The sequence below is a fragment of the Buteo buteo genome, chromosome Z, assembly GCF_964188355.1.
Source record: "Buteo buteo chromosome Z, bButBut1.hap1.1, whole genome shotgun sequence".
NCBI lineage: Eukaryota > Metazoa > Chordata > Aves > Accipitriformes > Accipitridae > Buteo > Buteo buteo.
In genome coordinates this window covers 70,136,840-70,160,234 of record NC_134204.1, presented here as the reverse complement: position 1 = coordinate 70,160,234, position 23,395 = coordinate 70,136,840, and the positions used below count along the sequence as shown (strand labels likewise).

At 37.9% G+C, this 23,395-nt stretch overlaps 1 protein-coding gene across 11 annotated transcripts in view; it reads left to right on the top strand.

The window, feature by feature from the left end:
• Positions 1–23,395, top strand: part of COMMD10 (COMM domain containing 10) — a 127,982-nt gene that overhangs the window by 34,008 nt on the left and 70,579 nt on the right. The window contains exons 6-7 of one of the 11 annotated variants that reach the window (XR_012648859.1): positions 16,668–16,713; positions 19,409–19,662. The exons of 5 other annotated variants lie outside the window; for them this stretch is intronic. Coding sequence is in view for 3 of the 6 variants with exons in the window: in XM_075019725.1 (XP_074875826.1) it covers positions 16,423–16,650 (228 nt within the window). In the remaining 3 variants the exon portion in view is untranslated. 5 more of the 11 variants (XR_012648860.1, XM_075019722.1, XR_012648862.1 and 2 more) reach the window with 5 other exon arrangements.

The window sequence follows — 23,395 nt, the reverse complement described above, 5'->3', positions numbered from 1 at the left end:
ACCTGAACAAAATTCTCAACTTCTTTTTTAAGATGGACTTGATTATTTTGTCCTGAGACGTGGATTTTCCACCTTTGAAAGTTAAGTGGATGGATTGGCTTGGAAACTGTGATATTATGTTGCTGTTTAAATTATATGAGAGATACTCTAAGAGGAAGGAGGATAAGCAGGAAGGTATACAAGGCACGGAGTAGTCACTCAGCCTGTTACCGTCTTACTTATGTTGATTCTCTGTGCAGCTTCTGAAAAGCCTAGCTGCAGGCTGACATATTTTAATCCAAGTCAGACACTGATCTCGCTGTTCTCCTGTGATAAGTCTTTGTTACCTTCATAAAAAAATCTCGTAGACTACAAGTCCACTATAGCTAATTTCCGATTTGTACAATGTAGTATTTTCAATCCATTTAGCTTAATTATTGCTGTAGGGCAGGTTTTAATAGGAAAAATTGATAAGAATGTTATATAAATGAACATTTTTTTAAAGAACCATAATATTTGGGGTATTTGTTTTCTTGCTGAGTGTCATGCTGCCTAAATAACTTCTGCTGTGTTACATCTTTTTGCACATCAAACGAGTAATTTTAATCAGTCTCTAGTTCTGTTTTTTCTCCCTACAGTATCAAATCACTCGCCTGATCTTCAGTTACAGCAGACCTAGTTATTCCAGTTCTTGTATTTGTAAAGTTTTTTTCTTTTGCCTATTTATAGTTATATAGTTACGATGTGTGTCCTGACAAAATAAGGTCAGCTTCAACATCAAATCCAGTTAAGACATTTACATTTCTAAGGCAGTTCTGACACTAAAGTTGTGTATAATATCTGTCTTATACAGGCTGGAATTGATATATAAACTTATAAAAGTCCATTGCGTATTTGTAAGCATTTCATTTGAAGCCTGAGTGTAATTACATGCTTATAAAATCTGTGCGAGTGCCCTTAGATGCTTGAAGAAGACAGAAGAGCTGAAAGTAAATTATGTTCAACAAGTATGATTTTGCCTTTTTAAGTTTCTGAAGTGCAAAAAGGAGGTTTGGCCAAATGGATTAAAAATCTTATAGGTAATTCACAACATTTAAATAACTTCTGAAATCTGGGAATATTTAGCAAAGTTAACGTTCATTATTCTTTAACTTCTTGCATGTCAAATCTCGGAATTTTTTTAAAAATTCATTTCTAATTTGTTTTGTCCTCTCCAACAAACTTTTCAACTCCCTTACCAGCTGATGTGCTCTGGAATGGGCACACAGAGCTGCGTTTGAGTAGCTAGTATGTTTGCATGGAGGAAGATCAGCACCAGCATGAGAGTCAGAAGCGCACTGCTGGAGTGGGGAGCTTCAGATGAGCCATCTCCTGCTGCTGAATTGTGTGCTGACCTGTTAGGTAACAGCGAGGTCCCCATCCTGGGAGAGAGCAAGCCAGGGAGCTGCTCTGGGAACAGCTGCCTACTTTCCCTTCAGCATCTTGACTGCAGCGGTCATAACTCCATCTTCTGCACTGGAAGGGACAGAGGTATTGGTTGAGTGAGGGTAGAGGCTTCCTATCAAAGTAGCTGCACAGGACTTGAGAGACTGGGTGATATCCCTTAAATTTATGTAATGGGACAGTTTACCTTTCTTCCAGAAGAAGCACTGCTGAGTGTCTGAGGGCAGAGGGATGGTTTTGGTAAATTTACAGGGGCTTTAACTCTACAGTGCCATAAGTACCCTTCTAAATGAAGTTGAACAATTGTGAGATTCTGCTTCAAAATATGAGTGCTTGGCAGTATTTTCCTTTCAGACTTTCTCTGTAATCCTTTCAAGAGTAGAGCTAGCCACAGAAATGAAAAAATGAACTGTTTGAAACATTTGAACATGGTGTCTCTTTTGTAATGCTAAAAAGTGAGGCCATCACATGGGAAACTTTAATTTAGATTAGGAAATTACAGATTCTATTACAGTATTTTTACAGTGCAGCCCAAAGGAGAGAAGCTGATCTGTGTCAGAGCATTTGCATCTTGCCAGGGTCAGGTCCCTTACTATGGGACCACTTTGGGGCTGTGCATCCTGCATCCAGTCATGTTTCCCCCCTCTCTGTTGTCATTATATACAACCTGTCACGTGTCTTGTTGAACGACACACATGCATACCTTTTCTTCCTAACCCAACACTTATATCAGAAGAGATTGTTTGGGTGTGAAAGGATGGCAAGGAGCAGCTGCCAGACCAATTCACATACTGTGCAGGTTGTACCTTGCTTTTGTTTCATGCACCTTTAGAAAACATTATGGTGAGGAGAATCATATCCAGTTACTCTGTTGGTTCATACCTTGCCAGCAGCATTGTATTACTTAGACTGTTACAAACTAATTAGGTATTTTATGTGACAAGCATCTCGCCAGGTCTGCTCCAAGTAGTACAGAAGGACCTCATGCTTCTTCATTTGCATTCAGTTTACGTTTGTGTTCACCATCATTGTGATTCTCCCTATGCTCTGCTTTTCATATGTCAGTTCTTTAAATGCATTGTTTCATGAATTTTGCTACAAAATGGTAATGCCAAGAAAAAGTAATCCTCTCGGTGATTATGAGTTTCCGACCAAGCTGCTTTGTGGGTTAACAGCATGTTTTTGAATTTAAAAGCAATTGGATTGTTCTGTATTTTCAGTCCACTTTGCAGAATTTCTGGGCTTACTTTCCTGTTACTTTTGCTAATTTTTTTGTCAATGAGCAAACTAATGAAATTGCCAAATCTGGCTTCCTGGAGAAGTAGTATGTATATTCTTGAAGGAGTACAAAGTGAGCATCTCATGCATTGCTAACATCTGTCCTGCTTAAGGCAATAAATATACAATACACGCTGTCAAACAGTATCAACGCTGTGCATTTGACATTGAACAGGCATCTGTAGCAATGCTGTGACACCCTTTCCAGCCATGCTTCAGGTGGAAGAGGGTGGGTCATCACCTCAATTATATGCAAAGGTGGCAATTTTCACTCATCTCATTTCCTGTTGTTTACAAATGACAGGAGTCTGGTATCTGGAACTGTGTGGCATCTAATTTGTGCCACTTGGATTGTACGAACATTTAGCAAACTTTAAAAGCTGCTATGACAAGTGACCTTTTCCACTGGTTAAAATACATGAAATATGACCTCTTTTACAGGAAAACCACAACCTACAGTGTGGCCTACATCCCCTGAGCAAATTTTGTTCAGTATGATTGTATAACATCACTACTAATGAAATAACAAATACATATTTCTAGGAATGCATGCTCACTGGCAAGGCAGTAATAGAAAGATTTCAAGGGGGAAAGGAAAGTGCTTTTTTTTTCCGTATTGAGACAGATCTTGTTACTAAGAGTACGTTTTGAAGCCTTGTACTAATGAAAGGGCAATACAAAACCAAAAATAGAGCCAAAGTTAGTGAAAATGCTTGTCTATCTTGAAATTTGTACGTGAGGAAAAGCTGCTGCTTTTTTTGACCCCTTGAGCAACATTTTTGTACTTGCATGTAGGTAGTCAGAAACTAAGTTGTCCAGCCAGCCCATGAGATGGAACCATACCAGTGGGTCAAAAGGAAGAGAAAACTGCACTGTGATGCTTTCTTGGTGAGTTTATAGGTGTCTCAGTGTAAGGGGATCACAATTTCTGCTGCGCATGTAATCAAAATATTATGCAAATTGCTTTGTAAGTGGTGTTTGTAAATGCTTTCCTTCCTCAACAACATCAGCATTAGGCACTGAGTTTTTCAGTACTGCCTGGTTCGAGGCTTATTGGATTACTTCTGGTGCATAGAGGTAGGCATCAGAGTTTTAAAGAAGGCTGAAAGTGCTACATTATTTATCTGTTCTCTTTTCCAACATCAACAGAAATGAGGATCTAGGAGGTGCTTATGCTTGGGAATAAGTCATGTTATGAGATTGGGAATTTGACAGTAAAACAAGTTGCCAAGGGCCAGATTTGTAAGCAGCTCTGGTCGATGTATATTTCTTTGATCAGGTACTTCAACACCAAAGGGTGCACTTGTCTCCTTCATGAGATGGAGAAATGTATTTTCCACTGTGTTGGCATAGGAGAGTAGCAGGCTGAAGCTTTCTGGAGAAGGACTGATGCTATACCTTAGGGGGCTGCCCACTGGTGGCTTAGGAGTGCTGTCATACCTAGTAGTCCTGGAGGGTTTTAGAGCCCAGAACTGAGTATAAGATTCATTAACTGCACAGGAAGTACAAATTCATGTTGTCTTTCCTTTTCTCCTATTCTGAATCCTAAATAAAGGAATTTCAAAATCTAACTGTACACACTTGAAAATAAAGACCTATCTTTGTTCAAGAACAAGTGTGTAAACATTAAAAATACTGCCTGCAAATACCTGAAGCTACACTGGAAAGGAAGTATGTTTTATTAGGAGATCCTAAGAGTAGTCAGGAGGAGGAGGTTCATTTGAAGATGCAATTTAAAGTTAGGAAGAAAGGTACCTGTAGATTCAGGAGAGTCCTTGTGACAGCTAAGAAACAGAGTTCCTGAGCTGTTTTTTCTTGTTGTCATTTCTAGATCACTTTTTCTCTTCACATTGCCATTCCTTCTTCCTTTCTGTCATCCCATCTTCATAGGAAAAAACAGATTATGCTCCTATCAAAGAAATGCTACGGATTCCAAAATATCTTTGAAATTCCTCTAACAGCAGAGTTGCCATCAAAGTGGGACAGAATTCCTGGGGTCGGTGCTATATCTAAGATGTTCTACTACACACTTTCAAGTGCTGCCATCATATAATTAGTATTTTTGTTTCATTGTTGCTTCTGTTTCTTTTCTTTTTGAACAAAAGTTAATTAAAGAATGTATTGTTATAATGCTTTATTAGATTGGTTTCCTTTGTTCTTCAGTCCATAAAGCCCTTCTTGTGCTGTAGGGTATCTTCTGCTCCTAAAGGGATAGCATGGAGTGATATAAATGCAAGACAGATGTTTAGGCAGTGTTTAGACAGTTTCGGAGTTCCTGGATGGCAGTCTATTCCTATCTGTACTTTTGGAGACTAACGTTTAACAAGTTCTTGAGTGAGCATTTTAGTTTACTCTTTCTAAGTTTGTATCACGTTGAGTGAAAATGAAAGTCTTTCTGATGAGTACCAAAGTGGTTTGTAGATAATATAGTTGAGATCAAGAATAGCCAGTTTTTAGTATTGAAATTGGTACTATTTGATTTCTTTCTAAATGCAGATGTATTTGAGACAAAAAATAGGAGGAAACGTTTAATACTAAACCTTTTCAGGAGAACTGCTTTGCTGCAGCAGCAAGGAGCTTCTTTGTTGGAGTGCATTGATTTGCCAAGGGTGCTGTAGCCAGGCAGACTCAGGTAAGCTGGCACAGTGATGTTTGAGAACGGTATAACATAGAACAGAAGTGGGGGGGAGGTGGAGGCAGTAAGGGCAATTAACAGCAACAGAGGAGCAAGGAAGTGTGTTGTTCATTGAGAGCTAACTGAAGTAGAGGTGAACCTGTACAGCTTTGTCTGGGTAAGGTTGAGGATGATTAACATGCAGGGAAGCGATGCACTGTGAGAAGCATTATGCCACGTGATGCAGTGCTTTGTTCTCAACCTGGTATCTGAAAAGTCGTTCTGAAAGGCTCTTAAAAATTCAAGTGTAGCATAATTTGAATTTATTTTTTTAGTGGAGTTGCATTAAAATTCACATTACCATTTCAAACAGCAATTGTACACTCCTGTGGCCTTGAGAGAGTCACCAAGAACTTGGAGCCATCCTTGACTTTAAGGTTGAGGCCTGTGATGCCTGCCTAGGACAGAGTACACTTGTTGTGTTTACTGCTTTTTGACGACTTTGGCACATCTGTAACTGAGGGAGCGCGATCCAAGGGTGACCCACAGACCAACAGCAGGTCTTTCAAAGATGTGTGGAAATAGTAAGGCAGAGGAATGATGTAACAAGCACAAAAAAAACCAACCCCAAGCCAAACCCAATAAGGCATCTAGTATATCTGTTCTTTATGGATAGAAAGATGAAACATATTTGTTAGAGCTGAGCGTGAGAGGTGCAGTGCTGTAACTTAATGTCTCACTGAGGTTCTTAAGTTGTGGATACTTGTTCTAAATCCTTTCCTCCCTTCTTTGCAATAAAATTGTTTTCAAAACATTCCAATTCAACGTAACCCAGCTTTGAATTTGTTGAAGTAACTTGAATGTTTTTGTTAATGTGACTATTTTTAAGATGCTCAAAAGTTGCAGAATTGAGAGACTACTGGCTTTTTATAGCAATGTGGCTTCAGACAATGGGAAAAAAAAATCAGCATTCTGTTTTTCCACTGTTTTCTGAAGCACTTCAGTAATGTGCTTTCAGCATTAGCTTTTTTTTAACTGAAGAAGGAAATAAGAATTGTGGACCAAACATGAGTCAGCCTATAAAACTGCAGGAAGAGCTTTGTAGCTCGAAACCAAAATACTATTACTTGAGTATGTGTCTTCATATAAAAATAAGCACTTCCCATTTTCAGAGTTCTGTGGAATTGGCATGTGTTTAATTCTTTCACAAAAAATTGCAGGAGTAGGGAGAGTGTGAATGTTAGGAAGACTGCAGGTTATTATTGCCACTGGAAACAATATCCAGTAATGTGCTGTTCTACCAACAGATCTGGAACAGGTGCAAAATTTATCTGCCATTGTACATGTACAGCATATGTTAATATCTTCATATTACCTCAGAGATGGAGAAAATTAAATTATTCTATGGCTTTGTGGAAGTAAAAGTTTTAAAAAAAATAGATCTAGTTACATGGAGTCACCATTTCTTTACCGTTTGCATCTAATTCTTACACTTCCATTAAAAAAATCTTTGCAGTTTTTGGTGTGGTTTTTTTTTTGTTGTTGTTTGGTTTTGTTTTTTTTTGTTGTTGTTTTTGGGTTGGTTTTTTTTTCAATTAAAGAATGCTAACATCTTTACTGAGTGTAAAAGCATTTGGAATATGTCAAGGAAAAAGCCTTTGGGCTAGAAGAGTATCTTTTAGTTTGTCCCACGAAATCCCTTTCAAGTTTAATTTACTTAAACTGTAAAAATTACCATTTCATTTTTTCTGATTGTTTCTCATGGAAGCCCTGGACTTTTTGCCCAAACACTAACTGATTATGAGCATTCTGATTTAAGGTCAGGCTTTGCTGTCATTAAACACCAAGCACATAACACTTTTGAGCATTGTGGAGAGCACACAGTCCAGGTGCTGAAATAATGCACCTGGGAGGAGAGTGCTTGGCTGAGCTTCCTTCTAGTCTTTAATATAGTACAGGGAATCAGCAGTATACTCTCCACTTTCTGAAGGTGGCGTATAAAATAATGTAGAAGGTGGTGACTGATCTCCCCCAGGTAGATGAATGCTCTACAGAAAACAGAAGAAACCATTTCCAGAGAGTGTAAGATAGAATACACTCATGTACTAGCAGAAAGATGGGTGAGGTGACCAAAAGGATTTTTCCAATGATTTTTTTGATTGTAATAAAAATCCCTATTTAAACTTGTAAATCTAAGAAATATATATATATAGTGAGGGACTGCAGATGTGTGGGTGACAGTAAAATCTATTTTGCTTACAATTACATTACTCTGTGGGCTGGACGAAGCCTGGAAACCAGTTTGGAAAGGGGCAGGAAATCCTTGACCAAGAAGGAGGAGAAGGTTACCCTTGGAACAGGCATCATGGGGAGCAGCACAGCATGGGATTGAATTTCCTTGGCTGTTCACGTTAGAATGTTGAATGTGTTTTTATCCTGAAGTTACTGATACAGACTGTAGACCTTAATGTTGCTTAAATTAAATGGGATTTTTTTGCATGTGAACAGATACCAATGTCAACGGTTGTGAAGCATCCTTCAAAGCAAACATAAAAGCAGTAGAACAAACTGTGGCTGCAGAGATGAACCTTGGAAATAAAAGCAAAACAAAACAAAAACCCTTCATCCTGCTGGCTGTTGAGAAGTGTATTCACTCTCCCTCTAAATCCATCGAAATCCACCTGTGTGTTTTCTTCTGTAGTAGGTGGAAGAAAGGGTGGTGAATGAAGTTCACCACTCTCTGTTGTGTCGATATGTTTGTAAAACTACACTGCAAAATGGATCCCTAAAATGAATTGGAAAATGAAACAAAGCCAATGTCCTGGACATTTCTAGAAATCGTGAGTGCTTAAGTTACCAGTGGGCCCTACAAAAAAATTGCACTGACAAAAGGAAATAGACTGTGGTTTTCAGGTGGTTGAGAGTTGTTAGCGTGAGGAAGGGTGTGACGTGGTGAAGAAAATGCAACTTCAAACTATGCCCTGTTCTTAACTATTACACTTCTTTTTCATGATTGCTGGGCTTGTGCTTTCCAAAATCAGAGTTGTGTCCCAGATTTTAGCAGACAACTTCAGACTTGCATTTTGCTTTACAGATGTAGGTAGAAATGAGACACTTCTGCATCTATGTTTGTGCCTTTAGTATTGCTACTGACACAAAGATCAGGAAGATTTTTGGTAAGGTCATAAAACTTACTGTTTTCAGAGGCAGGAGAGAGAAATGACTTGCATGGAATTTCTTAAGGCTGATGCATTGGTGTTTCTTGTTAATGAAATCAGTGAGATGGAAAGACAATTAAATATTTCAAGAAATCCTACAAATTTAAAAAGCAGGACATTGCTAAGCATTTTTGTTTTTGTAATTGTGTTTGTACGTTTGACTGAAGTGCCATTTGATTAGATTCTTTTTCTTAGTAGTGTCATTCATATCCTCAGTCTTAAAATAATATAGTTTTTATCCCAAGCAATTCACAGTCTCAAAGAGCTTTATGTATAAAGTTTGCATATAAAGTTTTATAGATGGTGAGCTTATCTTATGCTACTGAAGCTGTTTTAAAATAATTTTCTCTTGTGTCCAAACATAAACTAAAGAATACAATAAGAAGAAAATGATTTGTAAGTAAAGTGCATATAACTAAAATGTACAGGTATGAAATAGCAATGATAAGAAAGTTACCTGATGGTAATCAACATGTATTATGAAAGAGAAAATAGGAGGGGGAGAAGAATGGAAATTATGGAAATGTCAATATGGAACACATTTAGAGTAGATATTGTGCACATTAGTAACAGATAAGGTAAAATTGCCAAAACAGATTCACTTAAAGGATCAAGAGTGGCATGGAATGTATGGAATTGACCGAGGCAGGAAATGAATGGCTGAGGAGGAAAACCCTCTTTGAGCTGCAGGAATTAGCCTACCACTTTGTTTTCTTAACTAATAATTGATGTGTAGCTAGCTAAGGAAATCATAGAAATAAAGGAAGTTGCTTGTAACATGTGCAGTGATACAAAAAGCAAAAAATTATAAAGTCATGAAGAAAAGATAAAAAGGAATACAGTGATTAAGGCAACCACAACTCAAACTCAGAGATTCTTGTCTGAGATGATAGTGAATATTATCAAAAGGATTTCAGTGTATTCAATTAGTATTTTAAATAAGATTTTCAAGCTGGAGGGGAGAAAATTTAGAACATCACTGAAAGTGGCTGAATTAAATTTGGAAGGAACAATTTATGTGGTTCTGTAGCTGGAAAGTTTAAAAGAGATTTAAATTTTCACAAAAGTGGTGTCCTTGAGTAAGATGTCAGAAGTGGACATTTCTGGAGAAGCTATATGTTGAAAATTCACTGTAAAGCAAAATACTTAGACTTTCAGAGTTACCCCTGCTTTGAGCAGGGTGGATGGTGATGGTTGGGCCAGGTGACCTCCTGAGGCCCATTTCAAGGTAAATTATTCTGCAGTTATGGAGAGAGATCAGTTACGAAGGTGTTAACTAGACTCTTCTGCACAGTATTGAAAAAGAAGCTGAATAGGGTCATGACTAGTTTAGTATTTAATCTGCTCTGTTTTGTTGACACAAGAAAAGTAAGCAAGAGTGCCGAAATTCCAGTGAGGATAAAAAGTGGGACCACCCTTTTGGAGGAGGAAAGCAACAGAGACATTGAATCCACAAATCAAAAGGTCTCTTTCCTAGGCAGAATTGTACTTAGCTTTTGTGAAACATTCCTAATTTGTTTTGGGCCTTCCTAAAACCCACACAATTCTAGTAAGTTTGTCACATTTTCCATTCTGGATATTATGTTAAGATGTCCAAGTGTATTTTTGTTAGAAATGCTACTCAACAGGAAATGTACAAAAGTGCTATAGCATTGCAGATGAGTTCTTCAATGAAATTGATTCTCATTAAAATCACTCAGTCTCTACTAGATAATGGAAAATAAGGAGTTGCTCATAACCTGGCAGGCTTGGGACCTATGTCAAGCACTAACCAGTATTACTATAGTTAGCATAACCTGGCATTATATTACTTATGTGAAACATGCACAGTAAGGAGCTGTTTGATGAGAATGAAAGCACTGAAATGAGGTAAAAACAATATACAGGATAAAGGACCAGAGGCAATAGTAACTCTGTGCTTGGAGTGCAAATTTTGTGGTATTCCATATTTAATATTATATTGAAATAGCATTTGGGCATACATTTGTGGTTGCACTTACTCTGGGCAGAACTTGTAGTGCAGGATACAAACAATTGGGGACCTGCAATCTGATGTCTTTGCACTCTTTATGATTATTGACTTATTTAATTTTAAGAGTAATAGTAGTGATTTAAGCTTGTTTAGGACCAATAAGCAGAGTAGCATTTCAAGGAAACTTCTTTTTTTTCTATTTCTTCTATAAATCTGTAATCTGATTCCACATTTTACAGTGTAGGATTTGGTGAATGGGACGTGAAGATTATATGCTAAAATTAAGTAATGGTGCATCTCTGAAAAGCTTCAACATTTTAAATGCTGACCTTAATTTGCTGCAGACTTCTTTCTAAAATCTGCAGTGTTCTGCATTGAGAAAGTATGCTATTGTGATAGGTAACTTTTATGATTAATTTCCTTAAGAAGGTCTGAAATTAGTAGGTTTTTTTAACTTGTTGCTTTGTGTCTGAATAAGATGTGCATTTATAAATTCCTTGCAGCCAGGATCCATTTTTCCTATACTTAAAACCAGCAGATTTTTGCCATAATTGGAAAATGTTCCTTCAGACTATTGCTAAATGCAGTTCTTTATTTTAGTCCAGGACTTTCATATTTCCTCATATCAGTGTTTTGACCTGCTAACTGATTCGCCTTGTAATTCTGCAGTGCTTTGTTTAGATACTAATTTTAATACAGTGCTAATGCTCTGTAGAAAAAGCTGTGGAAGCGCTGTGGAAGCACTGTGGAAGATTTGGATTCTGTGTAGCTTTGCCCCTCCTGTTCACAAGTAACAAACTGTAATATTCTTTATTTTAATACACCGTCTACTAAAATTGCATGTTGCCATTCAGTGTGACAAGCTGTGTACCTAGTTACACCTACACCCAAGTTGGTGTGTGACACAGGAATGACCATAAACCTGTGGTGCATTGCTGGCTCAGTACTGCTTTGTAGAGAGGTCTGCAGGCAGCAGGTTGGTGTGATAAGCCACAATTAGGATGCACAGTCCCCAGTACTTTGAGGTGTGCCATCACGTGGCACCTGAGGCTGCGCCTGTATGGTTGTAATGCCTCTATAAGCGATTCGGGCATAAGGGGTGGTGTTGATGTGGTTTCCCTTCAAGGTGCAGTCAAAGCACTTACCTTCTTTCAGTCCGCTGCAAACACGAGCATGAGAATGGTGAATGAGGATGGAGAACCTGGACAGCTTGCTAGGGAGAGCAGAGTAGTGGGTGGCTGCATTTCTGTGGCATTGCTGTCTTGTGTATGTAAGGTTCTTTTTAAACCTATTGGAAGATGATGGTTTCTAAAACCGAAATGTACAAGCCAATTATTGACTGAATTCACATTTAGTTTTCATAAGCTGTAAGGGACAGAAGGATGGTTGTAAAATGTTATATTGCTATATTTAATAAATTGAAAAAGTTTACAGAAAGCATATTATAAAATATAACCTGTTAATTATTGTCAAGCTAAGCCTGGAAGCAGGATTTTGCTGGGAGGCTTTTTAACAGTGGTTATTCTGTCAGTGGAATTCTGTCACTGCTCAAATTTCACATGAAACTGCATACTAACCTGCAGTGTTCACTGGTGATAAAAGTATGTTGCGCTTGTTACAGAACATAGCAGGAGTAATAACACTGTTGCCTTTCTCACTTATTTAATCTAAAAATTATGCTTTGTTTAAAGGAAAAATAATCACGCACTGAAACATTCTACCATTTGCTTCTAATATGTGCCCCCCTCCCCTTGGGGTCTTGTGTATTTTATTGATTCAATTCTTAAATTAGACTTCCGAAAAGTTTTGGAAATGCAAAATTAACCCTTTCTTTATCATAATGAAACAGAGTCTTTGCAGTAAAGTAGGGATCTAGGTATTTTTTTTCCCCCTCTGTTAATGCTCTTAAAGACAAGATGGACCTTTTAGGTGTAACAACTTAAATAGTAGCAGGCAATTGTGAATTAGGAGTGGAATTATGTTTTTAAAAGAATATATTTTTGAATAAAGTCTCTTGGATTTCTGGCATACTGTTTTCAATATGATTTCTGTTTGTAAATTGTTAAAAACTTTACAACAAAAACGTATTTAAATTCTTTAATCAGAAACAGACTAATGAACACGCAGGTAAAATATTAGCAGAAGGTTACGCCACACATTGATGGTAAGTTTGGGAATAGAACCCAAGCACTGTCTACTGGGAAGCAGCATGTCTTAATTCTGGCTCTTGTGAGCAGAGGGGAACAAGGATATTTATAATGTGTGTTGTAACAGTTGACACAATCTGAACTATCCTTACACTGTCAGATACTCTGAAGTAATAAGTATGTCTGAGACACGGCCATACTTCCAAGTGGGAAATCCACACATTCTTTTGTTGTCTTTAATTTTGTGCTGTAACCATTTGCAAGTCTGGACTGTATTACTGTTTACTCCTCTGTGTTTTACTTTTGGCAATACAAGTATGGCATACACAGCAGACTGGTGGGTGAGTGGATGAGTGGGTTTTGCCAATTATGATGTTTATGGCTTAGTTAAAAACAGTCTAAGTGGAACTTCAGATTTGCATCTCAGTATGGCTATATTTTGTAAAATGAGGTTTTATAGAAGCAGAGAATCAGGAGCAGTGAGGGAAGAGGTGGGTAGAGGATGGAGCTGGGCTAGTCCTAAAATTGCTGGGGTGTGTCACCTTGCTTTCTCTAAGAGCTGCTTTCACATTTATTCCTACATCAGTGTGGCAAACATGCAGGAGATGTTTTGGAGCTTCTTGTGGTGTAGGAGTTCTGTGCCTTCTGATGGAAATGAACAACTGGCTATAATTTTTAAAGTAGATTTAACCAAATACATAAACCTGTCTTTCAGGTCTTTGGATCCCAAACATACTCATTATTATTTGAATAATTTATTATATACAACCTCATGAGGATATCAAGGCTATAGAAAATATGTCTTATGGAGAAAGATTCCCTGTGTAATGGGAATCTTTTTGCATTATTAATAGTCTTATATTCTTGTTTTGGTCATTTTCATGTTTGCGAAGGCCCTGTGGCCAGATTGAATACTTATCATATTCCAGATACATTCAGTTACCAGTGTAAGCAGTTTTCTATATTTCTGCTAGTAACTTTTTTAACCTCATCATCTGATAGATAGCTTGCTTGTTGAAAGCAAAAAGCTTGTGTATGTTGGTTTTTTTTTTCTTGATGAATTTTTTTAATGAGCAAGGGACTAATTCATCCCTTGTGCTCTATCAGCCCGACTGTACTGGTTTATTAAATCACATCCATGATACCCATGACCTTGGAAAAGTCATAAAAATTTCAAATGCCCTCTGCTGTTCTTCCATGTCACTTTAAAGGACTGTCCTAATGGGGTAAAAGACAGGAAGCAGAAAGAAATATGCTACATGGATAATTAAAATTGTTTGGTGTTTTTTTTTTCTTCTTGGTGTTCTATTTAGTTTAGAAGACTTCATTTGTATTTTGAGAAGCCAGGTTTTGTAATTCAAATAACCTGGGTAAGCTGAATTCTGCTTTTGGAAGATTTGTTTTAATAATTGACATTTATATTCATTTCCAGACCACATTTTGGCCCCTTTGCAGAAATCAGAGAACTAAGGTTTCCTCAGTGCAACAATTATTATGAGCCTGGTACAAAATCTGAATATATTTGTGGAGGTGGTATGATAACTATCTGTTGAGGAATACTGTTTTACTTTGTCCTGAAAGATACTTCTTAATTGGTGTTTAGAGGGAGTAAGCTCTTGTTTCACAAACTGTGAATATTTGGAAACAGGATATGTGGTTAAGAGGAACTATGAATAATGTGGCAGACAGTTGCTTAAATTCTGGTGAATTTAGCAGGTTTTTTGGCTGAAGGACAGTTGTTTTTTTTTAATACACTTTCATTATCAAGGAACCATAAGACATGGAGGGAAATCAGAGCAGAATTTGTGTGCACAATGGAGATACCCAAATATAACTTTACTTCTCTCCAAAATTATATGAGTCATCCACTTAGCAGAATTGCGTCCAGCACTGGCTCAAAAGAATGGTTATCTCTTCTTTACCCCTTCCCTGTGGCCTCTTCTTTTCAGCTGCAGTTAAAGAATGTGTTAAAATCAAGTGAAGTGCATTGCTGGAGGACACATGTGGAGACTTTCTTTCCTTAATCAAATACTACTGCTTAACATCAAAGACTGTATAAAAAAATTTAATGTGACACTGTTTCAAATTTAATGTTTTAGTTTTTCCTGGTATATGAGCACCAGCCTTTCTACACCTTGGGTTTTCTGTAGCAGTGGTAATGTAAAAGGTTAAGGAACATTTTCACCTAGAACTGTATGTTTCTGACAAAGTCCCATGTTCCCATAGCAATTTCAGTAACCACACGCTGTTTTACTGGAAGAGCGACTTGAGGATATTGCCTGATCTCTCTCTACCTCCCATGGTAAACCTTCTGTTTGTTTTGTGAATTTAGTAGTCAGAGGTGCATGATAAAACTTGCCATCTCTTACTTAATGACAGTTCACAGCCAGTAAGACTGCCAAACAGCTATACAACTTTCCTTTTTACTTCATTAAGCAACACAGAGGAACAGATCACAACAATTATTTTCTACCCTAATGCCTCATATTGACTGAAACATTTAAGTCTTAAAAATAGATAAGTGCCATAAAATGAAAGGCTTAAATGGGGGAAGGGACATCTTCACAGCTCCAAATGGGTCTAAACAGAGGAAAAAGCAAAGAAGGACCTAAGTCAAGAAAATGGAGCTTCTTCAGATGAGTGAAGCATGAGTTGGAGACGGGGGAGAAAAGGTTAAGCTATACTTATCATAGAAGGTTAAACTAGAAATAAAACTTAGGGGTTTTTTTTTTCAGCAAAACCACACTAGAGGAAGAAACTGGAACAAAGTGTTTCTGCTTTCTCTAGTGGCAACAGTTAAACTGTAGTGACACTTAAAATAACCTGTGTGCCATTTTGCAGAGAACATTACTGTCTCAAAAGTCCTTTAATAACTGGCTGACCAACCTGCATCTTTGTGCTTTAAGGGTAAGGGAGCAGTAGTCTGATACTCCTCCTCACATAAAAAAATGACTTGCAATAGAAATTGTTTTCTTGTGGTTATGGAGTTTGTGATTTCCCCTGTGTTTTCTGGTTTTCAAGAGTTGTAAATGCAAAAAAAGTAAACACATTTCCTCCTTTCTCCCTGCCTTCTCTCCAACCAAAAAAAAAAAAAAAAACCCCAACAAAAACCCCCCACCATTCACCTACAGTAGTGCTTTGGCACATGGTATCTTATTAGTTAAAAGGCAAATAGAATCAATGTTTGTATTACCCTAGCTTCAGTTTTCTTTCTGCAAGCAGCAGACCAGACAAAAAGTTCAAGAAAAGGAGGTGAAGGGTGGACAGGGAAAGAGAAAATGTGCTCTCTGGGCAAACCGTTGTACCCCTGGAAAACACTTCTGTGGCCTTGGAAGAAGCCTACAAGTCAGTAAGAACAGAAATTGATCTCTGCAGTGAGTGGTTGTGAATCTTTAATATGTATACAAATTTGAAAAGTGTGGTTTCTCTATTGTGGGTGGGTGTAGACCACAGTTTATGGCTAAAGACTGTGGTGTTGGTGATGTTAACTGAGCTTGTGTCTTACTGAGAACTTATTATTTTGCTTGTGAGTTCAGATTTCACTGGAAATTCAGCAATCATTGAGGTGATGCATTTGCAGAAAAAATTTGCCAAAAAAATTTGCCATTTCAATAGGCATACAATGTGACCCCACAGATTGTGGACTGCACTTGGAGGGGGAGGAGATAACCTGCTATTGTTTATATTATTTTTACATTGCATTGAGGATAGATAGTTTGTAAAGCAGAGGATAAATATGTAATTACTTTTTTTTTTCTCTTGTCCTATAAGGAGAATAAGTTCTGGAGCCTTTCTTTGGTCCTTCACTCATTGCAAACAAATGAAGACCTGCATTACTTCTTAATTTACATACTGATGGAACTTCCAGCCAGCTGGAAGTGTAGAATGGGGAGCATACAGATTACTGCTATAATATTGCCTGAAAGTATTCCAGAATGCACTGCTGTAGAATACACTGAAATAATCTTGCACTTGAAAATTGGCACTCTACAATTCTGATTGTTTCTGTCTTTCAGGCAAAGTGGGACAAAGACAACATAGAAGATCTGACTTTTCCAGAAAGTAATCGTGAATTATTGTTACGGATTTTCACTATTCCTTTTTTTTTTTGTTATTTTAACCTACTTATCAGTTTAAATTTAGGTCATGATTTCGTAAGTGGTGTCTAGGTTGTCAGGTTCAGTTATGGCCTTTTTATAAAATAATGTTTGAAAATTTGACATTTCCTTGTCTGAGATTTCCTCCCTTGTTCTGGCTTCATAAATCTTGCCCTGAATCTCTTGCCATTTCAACTTCTTTTTTCCAACATAAATCTGAAATATTGAAAATACTGACTTGAGAATACTGAAATATTTCAATTGAAAATGCTGAAATTGGTCTTTGTGTACCAAGCTGAGCCATGATTCGGTATGTAATCCTTTTCCCCAGTTCTACATTGAATTAATCTAAGAGGAAACCACTGGGAATTCCCTTCTGCTGTGCTTTGGGATTCTTCCTGTATGATTTCCTGTCAGGATGCACAGAGTTCACTTTAGCGAGCAATTGGTTAATGTAATTAGTTAAGTAGACATAAATTCAGCTTCTGCATTAGCACTAATGAAACTGCAGAGGCTGATTGTGTTCTCGTGCTGCAACAAGAAAAACCAGGACCATTTTTGTTGTGATTTTGAAGAAAGTGTTGAGTATGTACAGAAAATAGTTACTGTCACCATGACAAAGGCATTACTGATGCCGGCTCTTTGTCTGGGGGAAATTCCATAGAGCATATAGGTATGTCTATACCGTATGTGCTGACTGACACAGTGATAACTTGGAGTACTCATGCAGCACCCCAGTGCTGCAGTGACTACAGTGGAAGTGGACAATGACCATGCAGAGCAAAAGAGAGCAAGATTTTTGAATAGAAGATGACCCACAAAGGTTCTCATGTTAAAATACTAGATGACATTTGCATAATGTGTGACTTAGTCCCATAACTTACCTTTTTAGAGCTGGCAAATATTCAGCCATATTTCTTAAGAAAATTTAAAAAACCCAACAAACTAGAACCAAACCCACAACTAAATTTCTGGATTATTTTTATTTCCTTGCTTCAAGAGGTTAAAAAAAAATAGATCAGTGTGGTGGGTTGACCCTGGCTGGATGCCAGGTGCCCACAAAAGCTGCTCTATCACTCCCCCTCCTCAACTGGACAGGGGAGAGAAAATAGAACAAAAGGCTTGTGGGTTGAGATAAGGACAGTTTAATAAAGCAAAAGCAAAGGTCCTGCGTGAAGGCAAAGGAAAACAAAAGATTTTATTCTCTACTTCCCATCAGCGGGCGATGTCTGGCCACTTCCTGGGAAGCAGGGCTTCAGTACACATAGGAGTTGCTCCAGAAGACTAAAGTAAATAACAAATGCTCCCCCTTCCTCCTCCTCTTACTTGGCTTTTATTGCTGAGCAGATGTCATATGATATGGAATATCCCTTTGGTCAGTTTGGGTCAGTTGTCCTGGTTGAGTCCCCTCCCAAGATCTTGCCCCAGCCTGCCAGTGAGGGGGGGAAATGTTGGAGAGACAGCCTTGATGCTGTGCCAGCAGTGCTCAGCAGTAGCCAAAACACTGGTGTGTTATCGACACCTTTCTAGCTACTGATGGAGAGCACAGCACTACGAGGGCTGCTACGGGGAGAATTAACTCCCTCTCAGCCAGACCCGAGGCAATCTGTTACTCCCACTTCTGTACCAGGAAAGGAACCTATTTGAACAAATATGTGGGGAGCCAGTAATAAGACAGTGCTACTTGAAAAGACACACAGTACAGTCTGCTAATTGACTTGAGATATCAGGCTGAAAAAGTTAAGCTTTTTAAATAGGACTTTTATTATCCCATTATCTTATTTCTTAATTAAACTGTAAATCAGGGGTTGTTTTAATTACCACTGGAGGTTTAAAAAAAAAAAAAAAGTATAAGCTGATATCTTATTAACTTTGCACTGGTAGTCTGCAGATCTGGTAGCACCAAAGCCAAGTTGTAGAACCCCATTCATTGTTGAACACCAACATTTTAGGTCACAAGATGTAAACACTCTACCACTTTCCTTCATCATAAACCTCAAATGTATCCAATGTGTATGTTTTAAAAGTGTTTTGGCTTTAATTAACTCAGCTTGTAGGAGGAAAGAGTTGTAAGGTAAGAGGAACAAGAATACAAGTGGTTTCTCACAGTTGCCAAATTTTACTGTGAGTACTAAAACTTGCTTTCATATAAACTCACAGAATAAAATAATCATGAAGTAAAGCTTAAAAATGAAGGCAAATAGTTTGTCTTCATGTTCAGCTATGATTGACTTAGTCTCTCTTATGAATTTGTTATGCTGAGCTTGAAGTACTTCATGTTTTTACAAGATATAAATAAGATTTCTTTCACAATTTGCTAGAATATTGGAGCATGGGAGTACTTTTAAAAAAAAACAACAACCCCCTGAAGAATAGTTGAATGCTGAGGACTAAGGTAACATTTGCATTTGTGGCCTTTTACTTCCATTTGGGTTTGGAGACTTTTCTGAAAAACATCATCATATCAGAGAATCCTGGAACATTTTCCCCTAACTTGAGATTTGTGCTTTGAGCAAGTTTACCTTGCCGTGCTTGCATGTACAGCTCAATGTGAGTGGACGTGCTTTCGGAGACCAATGCAACACTTGCATTAAGTGCTTACAGTGCTGCAGGCTTCGGTATTTTTAACATGAATTTTTCAATTTGTCTTTTTCTCCCAGGTTTCATGTGAGAATCTTAGGTTTCATTTCTTCTGAAGAGGAATGAGCTCTTTCTGAACTGAGGCCCAAGTGCCTCTCCTTGTTGTCCAAAAGGACAGGCTTCACCATGGTTACCAGATAGAAATATGAGAACTTGCGTACTTGTTTCCATTGTTTCTTTTGAAAACTGACATCCACGTTGCTGTTACTGGATTCCTCATAAGGAGCAATTCTTTGTTGGAAAGTAGTGAATCCTTTCCTGTATGAAGAGAATGGTGGGTAAAAAAAAGGTAAAATTTAGGTCAGGATTTATTCCAGCTCTTAAGAATTTGAAGCTTTCAGGTCGGAGATTCTGTTTGCATGTTATGTCTGATTTGCTTAAAGAAAGAAAGAGGTTATTAGAATGTGTTTATAAAGTATGTTAATAACTCTTTGATGATTTGAGCATTGTGTTGTCTGGAAGTTGGATAAAATACTTACTGAAACAGACCTGAACAGCTATTCAAACATTCTTTTGTGCAGGTCCAGCATGGGTTGATACAATTTTTATTTTCATTTACAATTTGAGGTGATTGTATTTTAAAGTACAAATAATCTACATATGAAAATCTGTTCCCCTGGATAATGTAGTATTTTTAAAGAAATACATTTGTTGTAATCTGTCAAGATTGTATTGAAAAAATAGCCTCCAACCCACTGAATTGAAAAATAAATAATAAATCACTGAGTAGTAGCATTTTTTAAAAAGTGAAAACAAACAAAAGCTTAGAAAATGCAAATGTTCGCATCAAAGTAAGGGTACATGGCACATGTAGCTTTCATAATCCAACAAGTATCCGTGCTCTGTTTTTTTGTACTTATTAGAGTTTCTTCTACTTTCTTGTATTTTGCATTTAATTAGGTTTAATCTTGTGAAGGGTAAAACTATGGTTTAGGTCTAAGGGACTTCTTAGGTGCTCTAAGTTTGAACTGCATGAAATTGCATGAACTGCATTTTCAGTGGGAAATACTGAACAATACATAAGGAAAACTGCATGTACAACTGCTTCAGTGCAGCTAATTACTTGCAGATAGAGGGGGCAGTTTTAGTGTGGAGAACTGGTATTCACACCTGCACCTTTGTGCATCAGAGAACTGTCTGCTGTTTCATTAATGCCTGTTTCGGCCAGGTGTTTGTTCTCCTTGTTTGAGCCATTACTGTCACTACCCTACAGGTGGTAGAGTGGTAGAAAATGAACTTTATCATCTAAAGTCACTAAATATAGGAAGGAGAGAATGGTGCATTTAAAATGCTCCTGTTTAAAATAAGTTCAGCACAATTAAAAGTTGGTTTCTAATCAAAGTGTAAGGCTTCAGTGCACAGAAAATAAAACCGACTCCAGAAAAAAAGCAATATAGGAAGCAAAGCCACTTTCAGGCAGGTTTATCAACACACCTAAGCTTCTTATCTGGGTGTCCACCTTTCACAAATGCATACAGTTGTGGCCTACTTACTTCTTCCAATTACTTTAACAATTTTCTAAATGCCCATAAGCATTGGCTGCTATATGAAAAAAAATATTCTCCCACAGTGTGCCCAGTTGAAATGCAGTTATGGGTTCATCAGCTTTTTCCTATTATAGCATCTTCGGCTGTATTTCAGCTTAATTAGTTTCAGAACTCTGTTTAAAAGAACACAACTATATTTCATGTCCATTGAAGCTTTCACATTGCTTTGCAGTTTTCACAGTATCTAAAGAGTAGGAAAGGAAGTGCTTCATGAAATTTTGCAACAAAAAGTATTAAGAATATTTGATAGGCTGAATAATGATAGGAGAAAGGGTGTTTTGGCTGGTTGTTTGTTTCATGTGTGCTTTTTAGGATTATACTTTTTTTTGACTGCCACGGTACTCTTATTAACATTGAATAATAAAATATTTTTCTGAAAAACACCAATAACATCCAGTGTTTAATACAACACTGATTTTAATTTTAGTTTTATAGTGTTCTTACTGTGCATCTTATTCCAGCTCAGCTTCCTATTAATGGTGTATTTGTTGGAATTTAATTTCATACCATATTTTTTTGTAGGAAATATATCAGCAGCTTAAACATACTTCTGGTTTTAGGGAAGGGTTTTTTGGGGTTTTTTTTGTTGGTTTTTTTTTTTTTCCCATCTAAGGAGCAGCTTGGTGCTCCTAGTCAAATTTCATGGCTTCCAAATTAAATTTCATATTAAGTGTAGGGAGGACAGATCATTATGGTGTTGTATGTTTTCAAAAGGAAGAGTCCTAGGAGGGAAGCCTTTCTTAATGGCATCTAGAAATCAGAGGGTATTGAATATATTTGTTTTGTTTTGTTGTTTGTATTGTGCAGTGCACCTTTGTGCTGAGGTATTATCAAACAGCTGTCATATTCACCACGGGTTATGGTTTAGGATTACTGGTCTGGGCGCTGTTCGCAACACACTGTTGATCTCCATTCTCTGCTATCTCAAAAGCATCCGATAAGTCTTTACATCAGAGGGGTAGTCCTAGTCAGACATTGCAGGATGCATCATGCTGTCCAGTCAACTGCCTGATCCCAGTGAGGTTGCTTTGCTGGTGCTTCCTGTGGTTCAGGCAATGCCTTCAGGGCTTCCTCTGGCTAGTTGTTTTCTGTGCTTTGAGCCGGTGCTATCTGCAGCAGTTTTTCTGCTTCTGGGATGAGTTTTATTCTTTTTATATTCCATCCTGAGAAGAAGGAGTATTACAAAGGAAGAACAGCATTAATGTATGTTTTACTTCAGGCTAAATATTGAACCATGATCTTCGGAGTAATTGAGACTTGAGCTTTACCACAGGTAGTCATGTTGGTCTTGCAGAAAAAGGACATTATGAATTTTTTCTGGTCATGTGGTGTGCTGAAGTTATTGAAAAATTCCTTTGGGTAGAATAGCAGGAGAACATGGCACTTTGCTGTGCATTTCTACTGCTTGTAACAAACTATCATTTTATCTGTGCCATAGCTTCATCTGAAAGTAAGTAATATATTTTACTTAAGCTGAGTATTGAAGTAGTATACATAAGGTGGTACGTGATCAGGGACCTAGAGGAAGGCATTGAAACTTGAAAATTACAGTGGAGATGTATGCAATGGGCAGTTTCTCACAACTTCTTGCTGGCATGCTTCAAACCTGTGTTTTGGACAGAATAAATTACATTTAGAAAAGAGAACAAAAAAGGCAATCTTTGGAAGGCTGTCATCTTGGGATGCAGATACACATTTTTAGGGAACTAGTCTGAGATTATGCTTTACATCGCCACCAGTAGTTGGTGGATATTATCAGCTCAGACATTAACATATACTGCAATGAGGTAAAGCTGTCCTGTGGTTGTGTTGCATGGTTAGAGAATCATAAAATCATAGAATGGTTTGGGTTGGAAGGGACCTTAAAGACCATCTGGTTCCAACCCCTCTGCCATGGGCAGGGACACCTTCCGGTAGACCAGGTTGCTCAAAGCCCCATCCAACCAACTTGAAGACTTCCAGGGATGGGGCATCCACAGCCTCTCTGGGCAACGTGTTCCAGTGCCTCACCACCCTCACAGTCAAGAACTTCCTCCTTACATCCAATCTAAATCTACCCTCTTTCAGTTTAAAGCCATTACCCCTTGTCCTGTCACTGCATACCCCTGTAAAAAGTCCCTCTTGGGCTTTCCTGTAGGCCCCCTTTAAGTACTGGAAGGCTGCTATAAAGTCTCCCTGGAGCCTTCTCTTCTCCAGGTTAAACAACCCCAACTCTCAACCTTTCTTCATAGGAGAGGTGTTCCAGCCTTCTGATCATTTTCATGGCCCTCCTCTGGACCTGTTCCAACAGGTCCGTGGCTTTCCTGTGCTTGAAGACCCCAGAGCTGGACGCAGTACTCCAGGTGGAGTCTCACCAGAGTGCAGTAGAGGGGCAGAGCTACCTCCCTCAACCTGCTGGCCACACTTCTTTTGATATGGTTGGCTTTCTGGGCTGCAAGCACACATTGCCAGGTCATGTTG